We start from the raw sequence: 21,262 nt of genomic DNA, 5'->3' as shown, positions 1-21,262 counted from the left end.
AAAGGAAAGGAAAGGAAAGGAAAGGAAAGGAAAGGAAAGGAAAGGAAAGGAAAGGAAAGGAAAGGAAAGGAAAGGAAAGGAAAGGAAAGGAAAGGAAAGGAAAGGAAAGGAAAGGAAAGGAACGGAAAGGAAAGGAAAGGAAAGGAAAGGAAAGGAAAGGAAAGGAAAGGAAAGGAAAGGAAAGGAAAGGAAAGGAAAGGAAAGGAAAGGAAAGGAAAGAGGAAAGGAAAGGAAAGGAGGAAAGGAAAGGAAAGGAAGGAGGAAAGGAAAGGAAAGGAAGGAAAGGAAAGGAAAGGAAAGGAAAGGAAAGGAAAGGAAAGGAAGGAAAAGGAAAGGAAAGGAAAGGAAAGGAAAGGAAAGGAAAGGAAAGGAAAGGAAAGGAAAGGAAAGGAAAGGAAAGGAAAGGAAAGGAAAGGAAAGGAAAGGAAAGGAAAAGGAAAGGAAAGGAAAGGAAAGGAAAGGAAAGGAAAGGAAAGGAAAGGAAAGGAAAAGGAAAGGAAAGGAAGGAAAGGAAAGGAAAGAAAGGAGAGAAGGAAGGAAGGAAGGAGGAAGGAAGGAAGGAAGGAAGGAAGGAAGGAAGGAAGGAAGGAAGGAAAAAGAAAAGGGGCTAAACAAACCAAGTGGGGCTGAAGTGGTGGCACAGTGGCCTCAAAACCAAAACAAACAACAACAAAAAAAAACAGCAATTGCTCCCAGAATTTCCCAAACTCCCAGCATATATTTTATGTTCCTGACTGAAGCCATTATTTATAATTTTGTCCTCTGAATAAGGGACAAGACCCACTGTGTGGTGCCTCCACCCCAAAATAAATAAAAAATAATTTTTGAAGGGCACATGGGCAGTGCTCATGGTCCACTCAGGGCTCTACACTCAAGAATTGCTCCTAGAGAAGCTGGAGAGATAGCATGGACATAGGGTGTTTGCCTTGCATGCAGAAAGATGGTGATTCGACACGGTTCGATCCCCCGGCGTCCCATATGGTCCCCCCAAGCCAGGGGCGATTTCTGAGCACATAGCCAGGAGTAACCCCTGAGCGTCAAACGGGTGTGGCCCAAAAACCAAAAAAAAAAAGATGGTGGTTCGAATCCCGGCATCCCATATGGTCCCCCGAGCCTGCCAGGAGCGACTTCTGAGCGTAGAGCCAGGAGTAACCCCTGAGCCCCACTGGGTGTGACCCAAAAACAAAAATGAAAACAAAACAAAACAAAAAATTGCTCCTAGAGGGCTCAGGAAACCATATGCAATGCCAGGGATCCAACCCAGATGGGCTGTATGTGTGTCATCTCTCTGAACCAAAATTAATTTCATAAAGCAAAACAGGGGTTGGAGCTATAGTACAGTGGGTAGTGTGTTTGCCTTGCACTCAGCCAACCTGGGTTCAATTCCCAGCATCCCATATGGCTCCCTGAGCCTGCCAGGAGCAATTTCTGAGCATAGAGCCAGGAATAACCGAGTGCCACCAGGTGTGGGCCCTAAACAAAACAAAAACGGCAAAACAACACAGTAAATGAGTGTAGTTATAAATGATAGTTATATATAAAGTTCACCTCTGAGTTGAGAGGACAGTGTCATTCCTCTGACCCCACAAGATCTATCAGAATCATAAAATACATGCTGGGAGAGTTTGAGAAATTCTGAGAGCAATAGCTGGGTTTGCGTTTTTTCCTTTTTTTTTTTTTTCCTTTTTTTTTTTTTTTTTGGTTTTTGGGCCACACCTGGTGATGCTCAGGGGTTACTCCTGGCTACGCACTCAGAAATTGCTCCTGACTTAAGGGACCATATGGGAATCCGGGGCATTGAACCGTGGTCCATCCTAGGTTAGCACATGCAAGGCAAACACCCTACTGCTTGCACCACTGCCCCACCCCCCTTTTCGTTTTTAAAATTCTTTTGTTGGTTTTTTTTGGGGGACACACCAGGAGTTAGTTAAGCCCCCAATTCCTAGAGGGGGTTGGGAGATCATATGTGCTGTCTGGGATCGCTTTGAGGATGACTCTGTTAAAGAGATTCTGGTGGGGCCGGCGAGGTGGCGCTAGAGGTAAGGTGTCTGCCTTGCAAGGGCTAGCCAAGGAAGGACCTCGGTTCAATCCCCCGGCATCCCATATGGTCTCCCAAGCCAGGGGCAATTTCTGAGCGCTTAGCCAGGAGTAACCCCTGAGCATCAAATGGGTGTGGCCTGAAAAAAAAAAAAGAGAAATTCTGGACTCAGAGCTATGGGGATGATGGGGTGCAGAGATGAGAAAGACAAGAGAAATGGAGGCCGGACTAGGTCTCCAGGCTCAGACACTTATCTCCTGGGGCAGAAGCCAGAGAATGAGAGTAAAGACATTGGCTTCTGCACTTCAATACCTATTCCATATACACAAAAATTTACAAGTATCATAAGAATATTTGCGGGGCCGGAGTGATGGCACAGCGGTAGGGCGTTTGCCTACACGCTGCTGACCCAGGACAAACCTCAGTTTGATCCCCCAGCATCCCATATGGTCCCCCAGGTCAGGAGCGATTTCTGAGTGCAGAGCCAGGAGTAATTCCTGAGTGTCACCTGGGTGTGGCCCAAAACAAATAAAAAAGAATATTTGCTACAGCAGGTTTTCTGTTGTTTTAATTTTTGCTTTTTGGTTCATACTCAGTAGCACTTAGGTGTTGGATTACTCGAGGCACTGAGCTCAGAAATTACTCCTGGTTGTGTTTGGGGAACCATATGGGATGCTGGGGATCAAATCTGGGTCGGTTGTATATAAAGCAAATGCCTTACTTTGCTATTGTTCCCCCAAACACAGTGCAATTTATTTATTTATTTTTATTTTTATTTTTTTTTTGGTTTTTGGGCCATACCGGGCTGTGCTCAGGGGTTACTCCTGGCTGTCTGCTCAGAAATAGCTCCTGGCAGGCACGGGGGACCATATGGGACACCGGGATTCGAACCAACCACCTTTGGTCCTGGATCGGCTGCTTGCAAGGCAAATGCTGCTGTGCTATCTCTCCGGGCCCACAGTGCAATTTATAAGAATAAAATGTGAGGAGCCAGGGCCAGAGAGATAGCATGGAGGTAGGGTGTTTGCCTTGCATGCAGAAGGACAGTGGTTTGAATCCTGGCATCCCATATGGTCCCCCAAGCCTGCCAGGAGCGATTTTTGAGAATAGAGCCAGGAGTAACCCTGAGCGCTGCTGGGTGTGACCCAAAAAACAAAAACAAAAAATGTGAGGGGCCAGAGCGATAGCATAGTGGTAGGGCATTTGCCTTGTATGCAGCCGACCAGGTATGAACCCGAGTTTGATCGCCAGCATTTCGTATGGTCCTCTGAGCCTGCCAGGAGTGATTTCTGAGTGCAGAGCCAGGAGTGACCCCTGAGCGCCTCTGGGTATGGCCCAAACCAAACCCCCAGAGAATAAAATGTGAAAGTGACGGCAATGTCCTGCAACAAGAAAGATCAGCCAAGATGTGTGCAGTCCTGAGACAGATTTTCACTCCCAGGGAGCTTCAAAAAGAGGCACAGTGGTGTCCCAGGGAGGAGAAACAAGCTACAGAACATTTAGGGAAAATAAGACACAACTGCAGGCCCAGAAAGATAGCACAGTGGTGTTTGCCTTGCAAGCAGCCGATCCAGGACCAAAAGTGGTTGGTTCGAATCCCGGTGTCCCATATGGTCTCCTGTGCCTGCCAGGAGCTATTTCTTTTTTTTTTTTTTTTTTTTTTTTGTGGTTTTTGGGTCACACCCGGCAGTGCTCAGGGGTTATTCCTGGCTCAGAAATTGCTCCTGGCAGGCACGGGAGGACCATATATGGGACGCCGGGATTCGAACCGATGACCTCCTGCATGAGAGGCAAACGCCTTACCTCCATGCTATCTCTCCGGCCCCCAGGAGCTATTTCTGAGCAGACAGTCAGGAGTAACCCCTGAGCAACGCTGGGTGTGGCCCAAAAAACAAAAAACAAAAAACAAAAAAAAAAAAAAGACACAACTGCAAGGTCTTTATGCCTATAAAGATATGAAAGAAGGATTTATATATAAAAAAAAAAAAGATATATGGGGGCCAGAGAGATAACATGGAGGTAAGGCATTTGCCTTGCATGCAGAAGATCAGTGGTTCGAATCCCTGCATCCCATATGGTCCCCTGTGCCTGCCAGGAGCGATTTCTGAGCGTAGAGCCAGGAGTAACTCCTGAGCTCTGCCCGGTAGGACCCCAAAAACCAGAAAGAAAAAAAAAGATATGAAAGGAAGCTAGAGTGATAATACAGTGGGCAAGGAATTTGCCTTGCATGTAACTGAGCTGAGATCAATGCCCGGCATCTCCTATATGGTCCTCAAAGTACTGCTGGGGTCAAGTGAGATCTCTGAATACAGAGCCAGGAATAAGCCTTGAGCGCCACTAGGTATGGCCCTAGGCTCTCCCCCAAAAAGGGGGAGGTTAAATATTAACACAGTATTTAGCTGTCAGGAGAGATGAAGTCATGAAATTTTCCTATACATGGATGTACACGGAATCTATTATGCTGAGTGAAATAAGTCAGAGAGAGAGAGAGAAAAACGCAGAATGGTCTCACTCATCTATGGGTTTTAAGAAAAATGAAAGACACCCTTGTAATAATAATTTTCAGACACAAAAGAGAAAAGAGCTGGAAGTTCCAGCTCACCTCAGGAAGCTCACCACAAAGAGTGATGAGTTTAGTTAGGGAAATAACTACATTTTGAACTGTCCTAATAACGAGAATGTATGAGGAAAATGGAGAGCCTGTTTAGAGTACAGGCGGGGGTCGGGTGGGGAGGAGGGAGACTTGGGACATTGATGACGGGAATGTTGCACTGGTGATGGGTGGTGTTCTTTACATGACTGAAACCCAAACACAATCATGTATGTAATCAAGGTGTTTACATAAAAAAAATATATATCAACACAGACATGGAGTGGAGCGATAGTAAGGAAGGTAGGGCACTTGCCTTGCATGCAGCCAACCCAGGTTTGATATTGGAACCCCGAACCTCATATGAACCCCTGTGAACTGTCTGGAGTGATCCCTAAGTGCAGAACCAGGAGTATATCTTGAGCACCTCCAGGTGTGGCCCCCAAAAAAGCAAATCTCCTCCCCCCAAAAAAAACCAAGCAGGATAAGAATGAGACTTAAAAGGGAATTTTCACTTCTCTTTTTTTTGGGGGGTGGCCCACTCAGCGGCACTCAGGGGTTGCTCCTGGCTCTGCATTCAGAAATCATTTCTGGCAGTTTCAGAGAACCATGTGGGATGCTGGGGAGCTGCGCACAACACCTTACCCACTATGCTCTACTCTGGCCCCATTTTTTTTTTTCTGGGCCACACCTGCCAGTACTCAGGACTTATTCCTGGCTCTGTGCTCATGGATCATTCTTGGCAGAGTTTGGGTGACTGTATGCCCCCCAGGTCATTATGTGCAAGGCCAGTCTTCACATGATTTCTCCAGCCCCTGCTTTTCTTCTTGTTTGGGGGCCACTGCTCCCTGACTGGGCCAGCCATCACCAGCAGTAGAGCTGAGAGAGAGGAGTGGGGGATAAAGCCTTGGGCAACTTCCACCCCCACACCTCATCCCAGCAGGGGACTTTCACTCCTTACTGTTTCACTTGTTGCCCTTTGCAGCTGTGCTGGGGGCTTAATTTGAGCTCATGTCTGCAAAGCCTAAACTATGCTGGGGATTGTGCTCAAACTTCTGCAATAAAAATGCATTCCTGGGCGGCGAGATAGCATGGAGGTAAGGTATTTGCCTTCCATGCAGAAGGAAGGTGGTTTGAAAACCTGCATCCCATATGGTCCCTGGAGCCTGCCAAGAGCGATTTCTGAGCATAGAGCCACGAGTAACCCCTGAGTGCTGCCAGGTGTGACCCAAAAAAAAAAAAAAGGAAAAAAAAAAAAAAAAAAGAAAGAAAGACAGAAAGAAAGAAAGAAAAAAAGAAAATGCATTCCAGGGCCAGAGCAATAGCAGCTTTTGCTCTGCTCACATCCAACCTGGATTCCGGGCATCCATATAGTCCCCCTCAGCCTGCCAGGAGTGATTCCTGAATGCAGAGCCAGGAGTACCCCCTGAGAGCCACTGAGTATGGTCCAAATCTCCCCAAAAAGTGCATTCCCTTTCAACCTGGGGGATCATCTGCCTTCCACTTACCATGAAGGGAATAAAAAGTGCATGAGAGCCAAGGAGATGCTCAAAAGGTTAAAAAGCAGATTTTGTAATGGAGAGCCCCAGTTTAACCACTAGCACCCCATGGTTCTCCTAAACAATGAGTCCCTGAGCACAACCGGAAAAGGTCCCAAACACCTCCACCCACTATTACCAAAAATAAAGGGGGGGGGGGGAGGGAATGCATGAATCACAGACAGGCATGCAATATTTCACAACTGAAAACCTCTGGGTGGTTGAGATTCAAGAACCCAAGACAGGCTAGTGGGGATGAACAGTTTGAAGTCTGCTGATAGATAGGAAGGTGGGAAAGAGCCAGACAGGGATAAACAAACACAATCTTCAACTGTTAGTGTGATGGTGTCATTGCTAATTTTTGTGTTTGTTTTAAAGCCACACCCAGCACTCAGGGCTTACTCCTGGCTCTACACTCAGGGACTATATGGGATGCTGAGGAACAAACCCGGTGAGCTGCATGGCAGGCAAGAGCTCTACCCTTGTCCTGTTTGTCCCATTATAACTGACTTGGGGGGGGGGGTTGCCACACCCGGCAGCACTCAAGGGTTACTCCTGGCTCTATGCTCAGAAATGGCCCCTAGCAGGCATAGGGGACCATATGGGATGCCAGGATTTGAACCACTATCCTTCTGCATGAAAGGCAAATGCCTTACCTCCATGCTATCTCTCTGGCCCCTATAACTGACTTTTGGTAGGACATTTCACTTGTACACGACTGACCTGGGACAGACCCAGATTCGATCCCTGGCATCCCAGAGCCAGGAGTAATTCCTAAAAACCAAGAGTAGTCCCTGAGCACCGGCATGTGTGGCCCAAAAACAAAAACAAAAAAAAAACCTTTATTTTTAATATGTATCAACCAGGGGTGTTGGATTATCCTCTGCTCCTCACCCCTGGCAACACTACTGCTTCACTGTATATTGTTTTTGTGTGGGAGCCACACCTGGACAAAGTACTGGACAAAGTGCTCCAGACAGTGCTCAGAGGGCCATGGGTTTTCAGGCTCACACATGTAAAGCAAATGCCCTAACTAGAGCCGCCTTTCCAATACCACACGTATTAATTTTTTAAGTTGGGCTGAAGGAAACTTCACTCTCCAGTCATTCATGACTCACAACAAAATACTCCAGTTCAGCGCCTCAAGCACAGGCCACACCTGCTGAGTGTCTAGGGGCCCGGAGAAATGTTCGAGAAATGTCTGCTGGGAGAAGCGGCCTGCTCACTCACCGTTGGGAACCAGGAGGAGGCTTTTCACGATGCTCTTGAGGGGGCTGAGGCTCATCTGATGGGTGGTGGCAAACTCGGAGAGCTGAGCCAGGAACCGTTCCACCTGCAGAGTGGGGCAAAGATGACCAGCCTCAGTATCTGACTGAGTTTCCCCACGCCCGAACTCCCCTCCTCTCCCAACTCTTTACCTCTTTGGGCTCAGTTAGGAAGTGGAAAAGCACTTCCGTCAGGGCTGCGAACTGCTGTGAAGAGAAGAACACAGAATGTCAGCAAAATTCTGAAGGTCAGAGTGAGATGAGAGTACAGTGGGTAGGGCACTTGCCTTATACAGTCTATCCGATTTTGGTTCCTGGTTTCCTATATGATTCCCTGAGTACTTGAAGGAGTGATTCCTTAGTGCAGAGCCATCACAGGATGTGGTCCCAAACAACAACAAAAATACAAAAAGAGGGCCAGAGATAGCATGGAGGTAGGGCATTTGCCTTGCATGCAGAAGGACAGTGGTTTGAATCCCAATATCCCATATGGTCTCACGTGCCTGCCAGGAGTGATTTCTGAGTAATCCCTGAGCACCGCCAGGTGTTCCCAAATTCCCCCCAAAAAATACAAAAATAATGTATGCAAAATTCTTTGGCAGGAGCCAGAGTGATAGCATAACGGTAGGAAATTTGCCTTGCATGTGGCCAACCCGGGACAGACCCGGGTTCGATCCCCAGCATCCCATATGGTCCCCTGAGCCTGCCAGGAGTGATTTCTGAGTGCAAAGCCAGGAGTAACCACTGAGCATTGCCGGGAATAGCCCCAAACCAAAAAAATTTAAAAATTCTGGGCCCGGAGAGATAGCACAGCGGCGTTTGCCTTGCAAGCAGCCGATCCAGGACCAAAGGTGGTTGGTTCGAATCCCGGTGTCCCATATGGTCCCCCGTGCCTGCCAGGAGCTATTTCTGAGCAGACAGCCAGGAGTAACCCCTGAGCATCGCTGGGTGTGGCCCAAAAACCAAAAAAAAAAAATTCTCCAGCAGTAATCCAAAACCATCTCTTTATTTTTTTTATTTTGGGGTCACACCGGCAGTGCTCAGGGGTTACTCCTGGCTCTACACTCAGAAATCATTCCTGGCAGGCTCAGGGGACCATGTGGGATGCCGGGATTTGAACCACCGTCCTTCAGCATGCAAGGCAAACATTTGCCTTACCTCCATGCTATCTCACCGACCCCTAAAACCATCTTCTTAAATAGAGAAATCCAGTACTACACAGAACTGCTACCTGTTTGACATTATTTTCTTGGAAGAAACCCATATCTGGCAGTGCTCAGGGCTGACTCCTGGCTCTACACGTAGAAATCTCTCCTGGTGGTGATGAGGAACCATCAGGGATGCTGGATTTGAAACTGGATTCTGCATGAAAGCCAAGAATTCTTCCTGCTGTATTACTGCTCCAGCCCCAGTTCTGATCATTTTAAAGATTCAAATACTCATTCAAACAGCCTGAGTCAACAGGCTTTATATATCTATACCTGAGAGCTGGCCAGCCTGCACACACACAATTCTAGGGTTCAAAGAAATACTCATTCTCGGGGCAGGGGAGACAACTCAACAAGCTTGAGTGCAAGCACGAGACCCACATTTGATCCCCAGACAGCCATGTACACTCACCCCATGGTGAGTGGGGCTGAACAGATAGCACAGAGGTAGGGCATTTGCCTTGCATGTGGCCTACCCGAGATGGACCGAGGTTCAATTTCCAGCATACCATATGGTCCCCTGAGCCTGCCAGGAGAGATTTCTGAGTACAGAGCCAGGAGTAACCCCTGAGCAATGCCAGATGTGCCCCCTCCAAATAAAACCAAAAACAAGTGATGCTGAGTGAGAGTGGTCCAGCCAGAACTAACCCCTAAGTACTGCTTGGTGTGACCGACAAGTCAACCTCCCCAAACAAGCAAAAAATACAGAGAATGGTGAGAATACAGCACAAAGAATATTAGATGCCAGGAGTAAGCCCTGAGCACAGCGAAATTGCTCCTGGGGGCCGGAGAGCTAGCACAGCGTTAGGGCATTTGCCTTTCAAGCAGCTACGTGGTTCAAATCCTGGCATCCCATATAGTCATATGGTCCCCCATGCCTGCCAGGAGTAACCTCTGGGCACTGCTGGGTGTGGCCCAAAAAGCAAAAAAAAAAAAAAGAAAAAGAAAAGAAAAGAAAGAAATGACTCCTGATAGGCTTGGGGGACCATATAGAATGCCTAGTATTGAACCCGGGTTGGGTGCATGCAAGGCTCATACAAGAGCCCTACCCACTGTACTATCTATTGCTCTGGCTCTAGTATATGTGGCTTCAATGGAAAATCATCAGAACAATAATAACTCCCCCAGCTACACACCCCAGCACCAGTGGTGAAATCCAGAACCTTACATGTAAAGTAAATGTTCTACTGCTAAGGTCTATCCCCAAACAGCAGCTACTTTTCTTTATAAGTTTTTTTTTTTTTTTTTGGTTTTTGGGGCACACCAGGAAGTGCTCAGGGCTTACTCTGGACTTTGTGTTCAGGGGTCATTCCTAGCGGGGCTTGGAAAAATGAGGATCAACTAATCTCAGGTCAGTTGTGTGCAAGGCAAATGCATTTCCCCTGAAATATCTCTCCCATCCTAGTCTTTGAAAATATAAAAGTATTTAAAAAGAGGGGACCGGAGTGGTGGTGCTAGAGGTAAGTCATCTGCCTTGCAAGCTCTATCCTGGGATAGACCACGGTTTATCTCCCGGCGTCCCATATGGTCCCCCCAAACCAGGAGTAATTTCTGAGCACATAGCCAGGAGTGACCTCTAAGCATCACCTGGTGTAGCCCCCGCCACACACATTTAAAAAGTAAAAGAAAATAGGGACCAGAGCAATAGCACAGCAGTAAGGCATTTGCTTTGCATGTGGCCAACACAGGATGGACCCTGATTCAAATCCCATCATTCCATATGGTCCCCCAAGCCTGCCAGGAGCAACTTCTGAGCACAGAGCTAGAAGTAATCCAAGTGCCGCCGGGTGTGATCCAAAAACAAACAGACAAAAAAAGTAAAAGATAATCAAAAGGAATTGAAACAATAGTACAGCAGGCAGGGTGTTTGCCTGGCATGCATCTGGCCTGGGTTCAAACTCCAGCATCCCGTAGGGTCCCCAGAGCACTACCAGGAATAATTCCTGAGTGTAGAGCCAGAAGTAAGCCCTGAGCATAGGCCATAGCAGAAGTGGCCCTGAAACCAAAACTAAATTGAAAAAGTAACGAGGGGCCGGCGAGGTGGCGCTAGAGGTAAGGTGCCTGCCTTGCAAGCGCTTGCCAAGGAAGGACTGTGGTTCTATCCCCTGCATGGGGTCCCATATGGTCCCCCCAAGCCAGGGGCAATTTCTGAGCACTTAGCCAGGAGTGACCCCAGAGCATCAAACAGGTGTGGCCCGAAAAACCAAAAAAAAAAAAAAAAAAGAAAAAGTAATGTAAGTGCAAGGTTTTGAGAAGACCTAACTAGAATAAAAGAAAATCAATGAGGGGCCTGAGAGATAGCATGGAGGTAAGCTGTTTGCCTTGCATGCAGAAGAACGGTGGTTCGAATCCCGGCATCCCACATGGTCCTGAGCCTGCCAGGAGTGATTTCTGAGCATAGAGCCAGAAGGAACTCCTGAGCACTGCCAAGTGTGACCCCCCCCAAAAAAAAAAAAGAAAACCAATGATTCCCACCTCAATCTCACCCCACAGGTAGAGATGTTAATAATCTCTGTGATCTTCCCAGAATTTTCTAATCATTTGTGTGTGTGTGCGTGTGTGCGCGCGCAATACATACAATGCTCTGTGCTAGTGACTGAACCCAGGGACTCACACATGCAAACCAAGTACTCTTTACCACTTCATTACCTCTCTGGTCATTTAATTTCCTTTTTCGGCTTGCTTCTTTCATTTTGGGGAGGCCACACTAAGGGCACTCAAGAACTATTCCAGGGATGCTCAGGGATGGGCAGAGCCAGTCATACAACCAGAGGCTCCAAGATGCGAAGTAAGTACGCCAGCCTCTGAGCTGTCTCCCAGGCCCCATTTAATTAGTTTTAAATATAAAAGGTCTCCTTGCAGCTTGCCCATTTTCAACTAATTACCTGTTAGAGATCAGTCAGCAGATATAACTGTACCCAATTCTTTTATCTACTGTACAGCATTTGATTGTACATTTAATAAAATTTAGCTCACTAGAGATAAACAGCAGTGTTTCCTATAGTTTCATGAGCAATACAGGAATATCTTTCTACATATTCCTTTACCCAGGTATACCTGCAAAATAAATTCGTTTGGGGTTGGGGGCCACACTGGCAATGTTCAGTGATTTTTTTTTTCTTTTTCTGTTTTCATTTTAGGCCACACCTAGGGGGAGTCAGACCTTACTCCTGGCTCTGAACGCAGAGATCAGTCCTGGCAGGGTTTGGAAGCGTGGAGGAGCATAATTGGTCTGGGAATCAAACCCAGGTTGGCTGTGTAGAAGACAAGTGCCTAACCTGCTCCCCATCTTTTCTTAAGATAGTCCCTAGGGGCAGGAGAGATAGCATGGAGGTAGGGCATTTGCCTTGTATGCAGAAAGACGGTGATTCGAATCCCGGCATTCCATCTGGTCCCCCGAGCCTGCCAGGAGCGATTTCTGAGCATAGAGCCAGGAGTAACCCCTGAGCACTGCTGGGTGTGACCCAAAAACAAAAACAAAAAACAAAACAAAACAAAAAGATAGTCCCTGGGTCAGGTGGAGTGTATGATTTATACGTTGGAGGCTAAGTTTGATTCCCAACACCACATGGTCCCTTAAGTACCACCATGAGCAACCCCCAAACACAGAACCAGGAGAAACTCCTGAACATCACTGGGAGTAGCTAAAGAAGTCAACAAAACATGGGGCTGAAGAAATAGTACAGCAGGTAGGGCACCATATGGTCTTGCTCATGGCCAACCTGGGTTCAGTCTCTGGTACAAACATGGCTGGTTCCCTGATCCCGCCAGGAGTGATTCCTAAGCTCAGACCCAGGAATAAATTCTACACGGGGCTGGGTCTGCCCCCCAAAACCAAAAATAAATACATAAATAAACTTTTTGTTTTGTTTGGTTTGGTTTTTGGGTCACACCCGGCAGTGCTCAGGGGTTACTCCTGGCTGTCTGCTCAGAAATAGCTCCTGGCAGGCACGGGGGACCATATGGGACACCGGGATTCGAACCAACCACCTTTGGTCCTGGATCGGCTGCTTGCAAGGCAAACACCGCTGTGCTATCTCTCCGGGCCCATAAATAAACTTCTTGTGTCTGTTACCAGTCTGTGGAACTATATGATCTTAGACCAAGTATATTTCCTATATCACCCAGGACCCTTTAAAAAATGAAGGGTTGGCTAAGGGCCAAGTGGCCTCAGGTGCATTGACGGTGCTAACAAAAAACAGAACTACTATAAACATATTTTTAATCATGGTACTTAAAGTTTTGTTTTTTTTTTTTTTTTGGTTTTTGGGCTGGAGAGATAGCATGCAGGTAGGGCGTTTGCCTTGCATGCAAAAGGACGGTGGTTCGAATCCTGACATTCCCATATGGTCCCCTGAGCCTGCCAGGAGCGATTTCTGAGTGTAGAGCAGAAGTAACCCCTAAGCGCAGCGGGGTGTGACCCAAAAACTGGAAAAAAAAATCAAAAATATAAAAGAGGTCACCAAGAGATTTTTTGTTTGTTTGTTTTGTTTTGTTTTTGGGTCACACCCCGCAGTGCTCAGGGTTTCTCCTGGCTCTATGCTCAGAAATCACCCCCGGCAGGCTCAGGGGACCATATGGGATGCCGGGATTTGAATCACCGTCCTTCTCCTTGCCTTACTGCTGTGCTGTGCTATCTCTCCAGCCCCTCCCCACATCTTTCTTCTTGGGAGTGGATTCAAACTGTGCTGTTGATCATTAGAACCCCCATCTTTATCTCCACCTTCCTGAGCTTTCCAAGCCCGGACAAGGCGGCTGCTGAGACAGCAGCCACACCCAAGGGAAAAATGACCTCTCCAGATTCTTAACTTCAGAGGCGCCAGCTGGGATGTTAGCCTGGGGCACAGGGAATAGTCAACCCTGATAAGAAATGCCAGTGTGCAACAACAGAGAAGTTCCTTCTTACTTATAAATGAATGGAACTTCCTGAATGCATGTTTTCTAAAACCTTTCCCCATTCATTTTTTGGGGGAGAAGGGAATAAAACTCTGGTGCTTAGGGCTTACTCCTGGCTCTGTGCCTAGGGATCACTTCTGGTGGGACTTGGGGGGGGGGGGGGACCATAAAAGATGCCCAGGATAGAATCCAAGTTACTTAAGGAAAGGCAAAATGCTTTACTGAATGTACTATCCCTCTGGCCCCAAAGGCCTCATTTAATCCTCTCAGACCCACTAGGGGAAGATATTCAAGTTCATTCCACAGTAAAGAACCTCAAAACAATAAAATAAACTAGATTTCTCTCATTAGATATACAAAATTAGGGGCCCGGAGAGCTAGCACAGAGGCGATTGCCTTGCAAGCAGCCGATCCAGGACCAAAGGTGGTTGGTTTGAATCCCGGTGTCCCATATGGTCCCCCGTGCCTGCCAGGAGCTGTTTCTGAGCAGACGGCCAGGAGTCACCCCTGAGCAATGCCGGGTGTGGCCCAAAAACCAAAAAAAAAAAAAAAAAAAAAGATATACAAAATTAGGAGCTGGAGCAGTGGCACAGCAGCAGGGCATTTGCCTTGCGTGAGGCTGATGTAGGAAGGCCCAAGGGCGAGAATCTGAGCACTTAACCAGGAATAACCTCTGAGCATCATCAGGTGTGGCTCAAAAACAAAAACAAAAAAAATAATCTACAAAATTAAAAGTCTAATGGCATCAGTACTACAGCAATCCCCAGGAAACTAATTTGTCATATTCACAGGGTAATTCCACAAACTTTAAGAAATTTTTTCTTTTGGGCCACTCAGGGGTTATTCCTGGCTCTACATTCAGAAATCACTCCTGGCAGGCTCGGGGGATCATATGGGATGCTGGGGTTCAAACACAGGTCCATCCTGGATCAGCAGTCTGAAAGGCAAACGCCCTGCCCTACTGCTGTACTTTTGGTCCAGTCCAACCCTTATCAAATTTTAAGTGATCATATCCCCTGACCTGGTCAACCTACTGCAAAAACTATACCTTTTAGATAAGTTTACACATTTAGTAAAAACACATTAATAGGGGCCGGAGAGACAGCAGAGTGGTGTTTGCCTTGCAAGCAGCCGACCCAGGACCTAACGTGGTTGGTTCGAATCCCCGGCATCCTATATGGTCCAGGAGTTATTATATCCCATATGCCAGGAGCTATTTCTGAGCAGCCAGGAGTAACCCTTAAGCACCGCCAGGTGTGGCCCAAAAACCAAAAAGAAAAAAACATTAATACAAAGCAGTCTGTTGACAGCATTATTCATAAAAACAAAAACAACAAAAACATGATATCAACTGGAAGTGCCTATTGATAAGAGTTCATTGATTATGGTAAATTCATTCCAAGTATTATCACAAAATCCCTTTGGTATTAAAAAGTTTAAAAGATAAAATAAAACAAACATGGGGCCAGCGAGACGGCGCTAGAGGTAAGATGTCTGCCTTGTAAGTGCTAGCCAAGGAAGGATGGCGGTTTGATCCCCCGGGTCCCATATGGTCCCCCAAGCCAGGGGCAATTTCTGAGCGCTTAGCCAGAAGTAACCCCTGAGCATCAAACAGGTGTGGCCCGAAAAGCCAAAAAATAAAAAAATAAAATAAAACAAACAAAACAAAAGCTTAGAAGAGGTCTGGAGTACAGTGTAAGGCACTTGCCACACACGTGGCAGACCAGGCTCGATTCCCAGCATCCTCTATGGTCCCCTAAGCAACTCCAGAATTAATTCCTGAGAGCAGAACCAGAAGCAACTCTTGAACAATGTCAAGTGTGGGGGTGGCCCCCCAAAAAAAGTTAAAAGAGAAATGGAACTGGGGGATGCACAAGGCTTAGGATGCAAGCCCAGCACACATTCAATTAATTCGTGGTACCACATGGTCCCCTGGCCATCCCAGAGTGCAGCCCTGGAGGCCCCAAGCACTACAGGATCTGAGCAGCATTGAATCCTTGGATCCCAGCATTGACCTGCCAGTCTGGTTGGCAGAGGAGAATCATTGGGAGAATCCCAAATCTCCTAAAGCACTTCTGGAAGGTTCCTCAATAAACAAAATTTAAAAGTGTGTGTGTCTGTGTCTGTATGTGTGTGTTGGCAAATGCATACATTTTTCCTATATATACTTAAAATGATACAAATGATGATTTTTTTTGGGGGGTCACACCCGGCAGCCATCAGAGGTTACACCTGGCTCTATGCTCAGAAATCGCTCCTGGCAAGCTCGGGGACTATATGGGATGCCGGGATTCGAACTGCATGTAAGGTAAATGCCTTACCTCCATGCTATCTCTCTGGCCCCACACATTATGATTTTTAGGGCAGAGGAAATGACTCAAAGGCTTGAACAAGAGCCCCAGATTGATTCATTTCTGGAAGCAACTCCACTCCCAAAACCATCAAGTATGATTCTAAAACACCCCCAGAAAAACAAAAACCTTGGGGCTGGAATGATAGTAGAGCAGGTAGTTTGTCTTGTAACTAGGCCAACCTGGGTTTAATTCCTGGCATTCCATATGGTTCCCAAGCACCGTAACCCCTAAACATTGCCAAGTGTGGCCTAACCCAAAAGGAGGAGAGCCAGAGAGATAACACAGCATGTAAGTTGCTTGCCTTGCATGCAGCCAACTCCCTATTTGATCTGTATCATCCCATATGGTGCCCGAGCATTCACAGGAGTGATTCTTGAGTGCAGAGCCAGGATTAAGTCCTGAGAACCTCCTGATATGGCCACCAAAACAAAAAATAATGTAAACTAAAAAACTATTATTGAGAGTGGGGTACCTCACTTTCTGGTAAATAGACCTTACTCTGACCTCAGTGCTTAGGGGTCATCCTCAACAGTATATGGGATCTGGGCAGACATAGGCCTCCTGTGTCCAAACCATCTCCTAGGCCTCTCAACTCTATTTCCTGATCTACTTCAACTAATCCTGACCATGTCCAGGGGCCAGAGAGATAATGCAAGTGTTAAGGTATTTCCTTTCATGCAATGAATGACAAATTTATCCCAGCACTGCAAAGGGCCCTGAAGCACTGCCAGGAGTGATCATGGAGCAGAGCCAGAGTAAGCTCTAAGCATAGCTGAAAGAAAAAAAATTTGGGGGTCACACCTGACAGTGCTCAGGGGTGATTCCGGGTTCAGCACTCAGAAGTTGCTCTTGGCAGGCTCGGTTGAGGGTGAGGGGGGACATGGGATGGCGGGAATCAAACCGGAGTCTGTCTGGTGTTCACCGCATGCAAGGCAAATGCCCTATCACTGTGTTCTCTCTCCAGCCCAGAAATAAATTTTTGGTGGATTTTTTTGTTTTGTTTTACTGTTTGTTTTTGGTGGACACAGCCTGTGGACACTCAGGAATTACTCCTGATTCTGAGCTCAGAAATTACTCCTGCTGGGTTTGGCGGACCATATTGGATGCTGAAGACTAAATCCAAGTCACTGCATGCAAGGTGAAGGCCATACTTGCAGTGCTATGGCTCTAGCCCCACCCTTAATAATTTTTTTTTGTTTTTTGGGCCACACCCAGTGACGCTCAGGGGTTACTCCTGGCTATGCGTTCAGAAGTCGCTCCTGGCTTGGGGGACCATATGGGACGCCGGGGGATCGAACTGTGGTCTGTCCTAGGCTAGCACTGGCAAGGCAGACACTTACCTCTAGCCCCACTGCGCCGGCCCCACCCTTAATAATGTTAAGTTAGTGCATTATAGACATGAGTTCTATCCCCAGTACCACATATGGATCTCCAGGAGTAAACAAAAAATATAACTCCTTGATTTTTTTACACACATTTAATGCTGAAATAGAGACCAGAGACAGTAGAGAGATCAAGATGATCTCCTTACATGTAGCTGACTTTGTTTCAGTTCTCCAGACCATATAAAGTCGTCTGATCATAAAGACAGGAGTAAGCCTTGAGCATTGTTGAGTGTCACAGGAAACAAATACAAGTAGAAATATCTAGATACAGAGGCTGGAGAGATAACATGGAGGTAGGGCATTTGCCTTGCATGCAGAAGGACGGTGGTTCAAATTCCGGCATCCCATATGGTCCCCCGAGCCTGCCAGGAGCATTTTATGAGCATAGAGCCAGGAGTAACCCCTGAGCACTGCTGGGTATGACCCAAAAACCAAAAATAAATAAATAAGTAAATATCTAGATACACTGGATAATAGTAATATTAAAATTAATTTTCCCAGGCCCGGAGAGATAGCACAGCGGCATTTGCCTTGCAAGCAGCCGATACAGGATCAAAGGTGGTTGGTTCGAATCCCGGTGTCCCATATGGTCCCCCGTGCCTGCCAGGAGCTATTTCTGAGCAGACAGCCAGGAGTGACCCCTGAGCACTGCCGGGTGTGGCCCAAAAAAAAATTAATTTTCCGGGCCCGAAGAGATAGCACAGAGGTGTTTGCCTTGCAAACAGCCGATCCAGGACCAAAGGTGGTTGGTTCGAATTCTGGTGTCCCATATGGTCCCCCGTGCCTGCCAGGAGCTATTTCTGAGCAGACAGCCAGGAGTAACCCCTGAGCACTGCCGGGTGTGACCCAAAAACAAAAACAAAAACAAAATTAATTTTCCAGGACACAGAGGTAGAGTGTGGCCCCAAAAAAACAAAAAAAAAAAATTTTTTTTTCAGTGGGGCCAGAGAAATAGTACAGTGGCAGGCCCACATTTAATTCATGGCATCACAGATAGTCCTCCAAGCCCTGCCAGGAGTGATCATTGAGTAATCAGAGATCCAGGTGTAAGCCCTAAACACTGACAGGTGTGCCCCCCAAATTAATTTTCCATACAAAAATTTTATTTGTTTTTGGGCCACACTCAGTGACACTCAGGTTATGCCTCGCTCTGCACTTAAATCACTCCTGGGGGCCGGAGCAGTGGTGCAGGGCATAAGGTGTCTGCCTTGTACACGCTAGTCTAGGACAGACCGTGGTTCAATCCCCCGGCTTCCTATATAGTCTCCCCAAGCCAGGAGCGATTTCTGAGTGCATAGCCAGGAGTAACCCCTGAGCGTCAACAGGTGTGACCCCCCAAAAAAAAAGAAAAAAAGAAATCATTCCTGGCAGGCTCGAAGGACCATATGGGATGCTGGGAATTGAACTCAGGTCGGTTGCATGCAAGGCAAATGCCTGACCCGCTGTGCTATTGCCCCAGCCCCAATATTTTTTGTTTTGTGTGTTTGAGGCTATACTCAGTGATGCTCATGGCTTACTCCTAGTGAGGATCAAGGGACCATATGGAGTACTGGGGATCAAACCTGGCTCAAAAGCATGCAAAGAAAACACTTTATTCACTCATTGTACTATCTCTCCAGAGCCCTCCATATTTATTTATTTTGGGGCCAGAGAGATAGCATGGAGGTAATTTTGATTTGGGGGCCAAACGTCGCACTAATAAGAAATAAGTTAATTCTGGTGGTGCTCTGGGAATCATGTATAAATAGGGACAGAACCCAGAGTTTCTGCACGCAACATAGGAGTTCAATTTATTGAGCTACGCCTGTGGCCTGTGGCTTGCAATTTATTTATTTATTTTGTTTGTTTGTTTGTTTGAGTCACCCTGATGGCGCTCAGGTTACTCCTGGCTCTGCGCTCAGAAATTGCTCCTGGCAGGCACAGGGGACCATATGGGATGCCAGGATTCGAACCACTGTCTGTCCTGGATCGTCTGTGTGCAAGGCAAACATCCTACCACTGTGCTATCTATCCAGCCCCTGTGGCTTGCAAGCACAGCTTTAGGACATGTCTGGTGATGCTGGAATGTGGCTAAGTAGCAGAGAGCATGTCTGGCATGCTAAGGACCCTAGGCTTGATCTCAGATCTCAGGTATTTCAAGAAAAAAACAAAAACACATATTCCTCCAAGCACTGTCAGACATAGCCCAGAGCACTGATTGGTACTTCCCTCCCCACCACCAAAAAAAAAAAAAAAAAAAAAAAAAGCTCAAGCTGGGGTTGGAGAGAAAAACCATGGGAATGGTGGGTAGGCTGTTCTTGTGCATATAGTTAGCTTGGGTTCAATTCCCAGCATATTTTTGGTTTCTGCATCCCAAGCAGTGGGGGGTGAGAGGTCACTGTGGTTACCTAATCGAGCAGGTCAGGCAATTTAATTTTTTGTTTCGGGGCTGCACTTGTCAATGTTCCAGTGTTACTCCTGGCTCTGCACTCAGGGATCACTACTGGTGGGCTCAGGGGACCATATGGGACCCCAGGATCCCAGTTCCTCTTCATGCAACCACCAGCATGCCAGGCAAATGTCTTAATATACTATCTCTTCGAATCCCCCCACCCCACAGTCAGATAATTCAATGCTGAAGGCAGAGAGGCTAGCAACAAGACAACATCAGGGAGGCCATGTAGTGCTAAGTACTGAACTCAGGACCCCAAAAAGCTTACTACTCTGGTGGACAACTGAGGTAAGAGGTGAAGGAGAGGGCCTATTGCAAGCCGCAAATAAGTAATTAAATGCACATGGTGGAGAGAAGCTGTTCATATTTGGGGGCCATACCTGATTGTAGTGCTATTATAAACCACAAAGCTTTTGGCTTGTTTATTATTATTATTATTATTTGCTTGTTTGTTCTAGACACCTTGGCAGTGCTCAAGCATCAACCCTAGCAGGGTTGGGGGGGGGGGGGTGTCTATCTGGGTCAGCTGCTTGCAAGGCAAGCCCTACCAGCTGTGTTCTCTCTCTCTCCAGCCCTCCCCCTGAGAAACATAGTTATTTATGTATTTACTTTTATTTTTTTGGAGAAACATAGTTTTAACTTGGAATATGGATTTAACATGTTTAACACAGTTTTAACTTGAATGGAGGGGTGTTGAGAGGTGCAGCCCTGGCAGCTCAAAAATGGGGGGGTGGGAGAGGCAGAGGTGGGCCAGAGCCCTCCCCACCCTACCCCTCCTTCAAGGGCCCTAAACATCTGGGTTTTTCCAGATGTTTCTCTCCTAGCTGTGGGTGGGAGAGGCGGTGTTCACCAGCCCAGGCCTACACCCCCACACCCCGACTTCTGGCCTGGCCCTTACCCACTGCTGAAGGACCCCCTTCCTCCCTCCCTCCCTCCCCAGGCCCATGCAATGGTCCTGCTGGCCCATGCGCCCTCGGCCTGGCAGAACCCCCAGTCCAGCCACCACGAGGGAGACCCCAAAGCCCCTCCAGGCGCCCCAGTTCCTCTCCAGGCCAACCTCAGCTCCCCGGACACTCCCCGCCGCCGCCCAGGCCCCCCGCGGGCTCACCTGCGCGCCCATCTGGTTCAGCTGCTGCAGGTCGCCGCCCACGGCCTCGGGCACCGGGTCCTGCGTGAAGTGCAGGCGGCCCATCGCGTCGTGTCGGGGCTCCCCTTCTTCCTCCTCCTGCCGCCCGCCGAGCTGCGTTTCTGCAGCCGCACTTTCGCCACCGCCGGCCGGCTAACCCCGCCCGCTCGCCCCGGCCTTCTCCTTCCGTCTTCTGCTGCTTGTTGGTTTATGGTTTTATTTTATTAATTTAATTTAATTTATTGTTTTATTTTATTATATTTTATTTTATTGTTTTAATTTTATTATTGTATGTTATTTTATGTTATTTTATTTTACTGTTTTATTATTGTATGCTATTTTATGTTATTTTATTTTACTGTTTTAATTTTATTATTGTATGTTATTTTATGTTATTTTATTTTATTGTTTTAGTTTTATTATTGTATGTT

At 47.1% G+C, this 21,262-nt stretch overlaps 1 protein-coding gene across 3 annotated transcripts in view; it reads right to left on the bottom strand.

Moving 5' to 3' along the window:
- COMMD7 (COMM domain containing 7) overlaps positions 1 to 20,906 on the bottom strand; it is a 911,502-nt gene extending 890,596 nt beyond the window's left edge. For all 3 annotated transcript variants that reach the window (XR_007498887.1, XM_049779389.1, XM_049779388.1), the window contains exons 1-3: positions 20,814 to 20,906; positions 7,585 to 7,638; positions 7,397 to 7,499 (exon numbers count right to left, since the gene is read on the bottom strand). Coding sequence is in view for 2 of the 3 variants with exons in the window: in XM_049779389.1 (XP_049635346.1) it covers positions 7,397 to 7,499; positions 7,585 to 7,638; positions 20,814 to 20,897 (241 nt within the window). In the remaining variant the exon portion in view is untranslated. The remainder of the gene's footprint in view (positions 1 to 7,396; positions 7,500 to 7,584; positions 7,639 to 20,813) is intronic.
- Positions 20,907 to 21,262: the final 356 nt, after the last annotated feature.

This window comes from Suncus etruscus, chromosome 9, assembly GCF_024139225.1.
Source record: "Suncus etruscus isolate mSunEtr1 chromosome 9, mSunEtr1.pri.cur, whole genome shotgun sequence".
Lineage (NCBI taxonomy): Eukaryota > Metazoa > Chordata > Mammalia > Eulipotyphla > Soricidae > Suncus > Suncus etruscus.
Note: the sequence above shows the minus strand (reverse complement) of the source record. Positions and strands in the feature narration are given on the sequence as shown.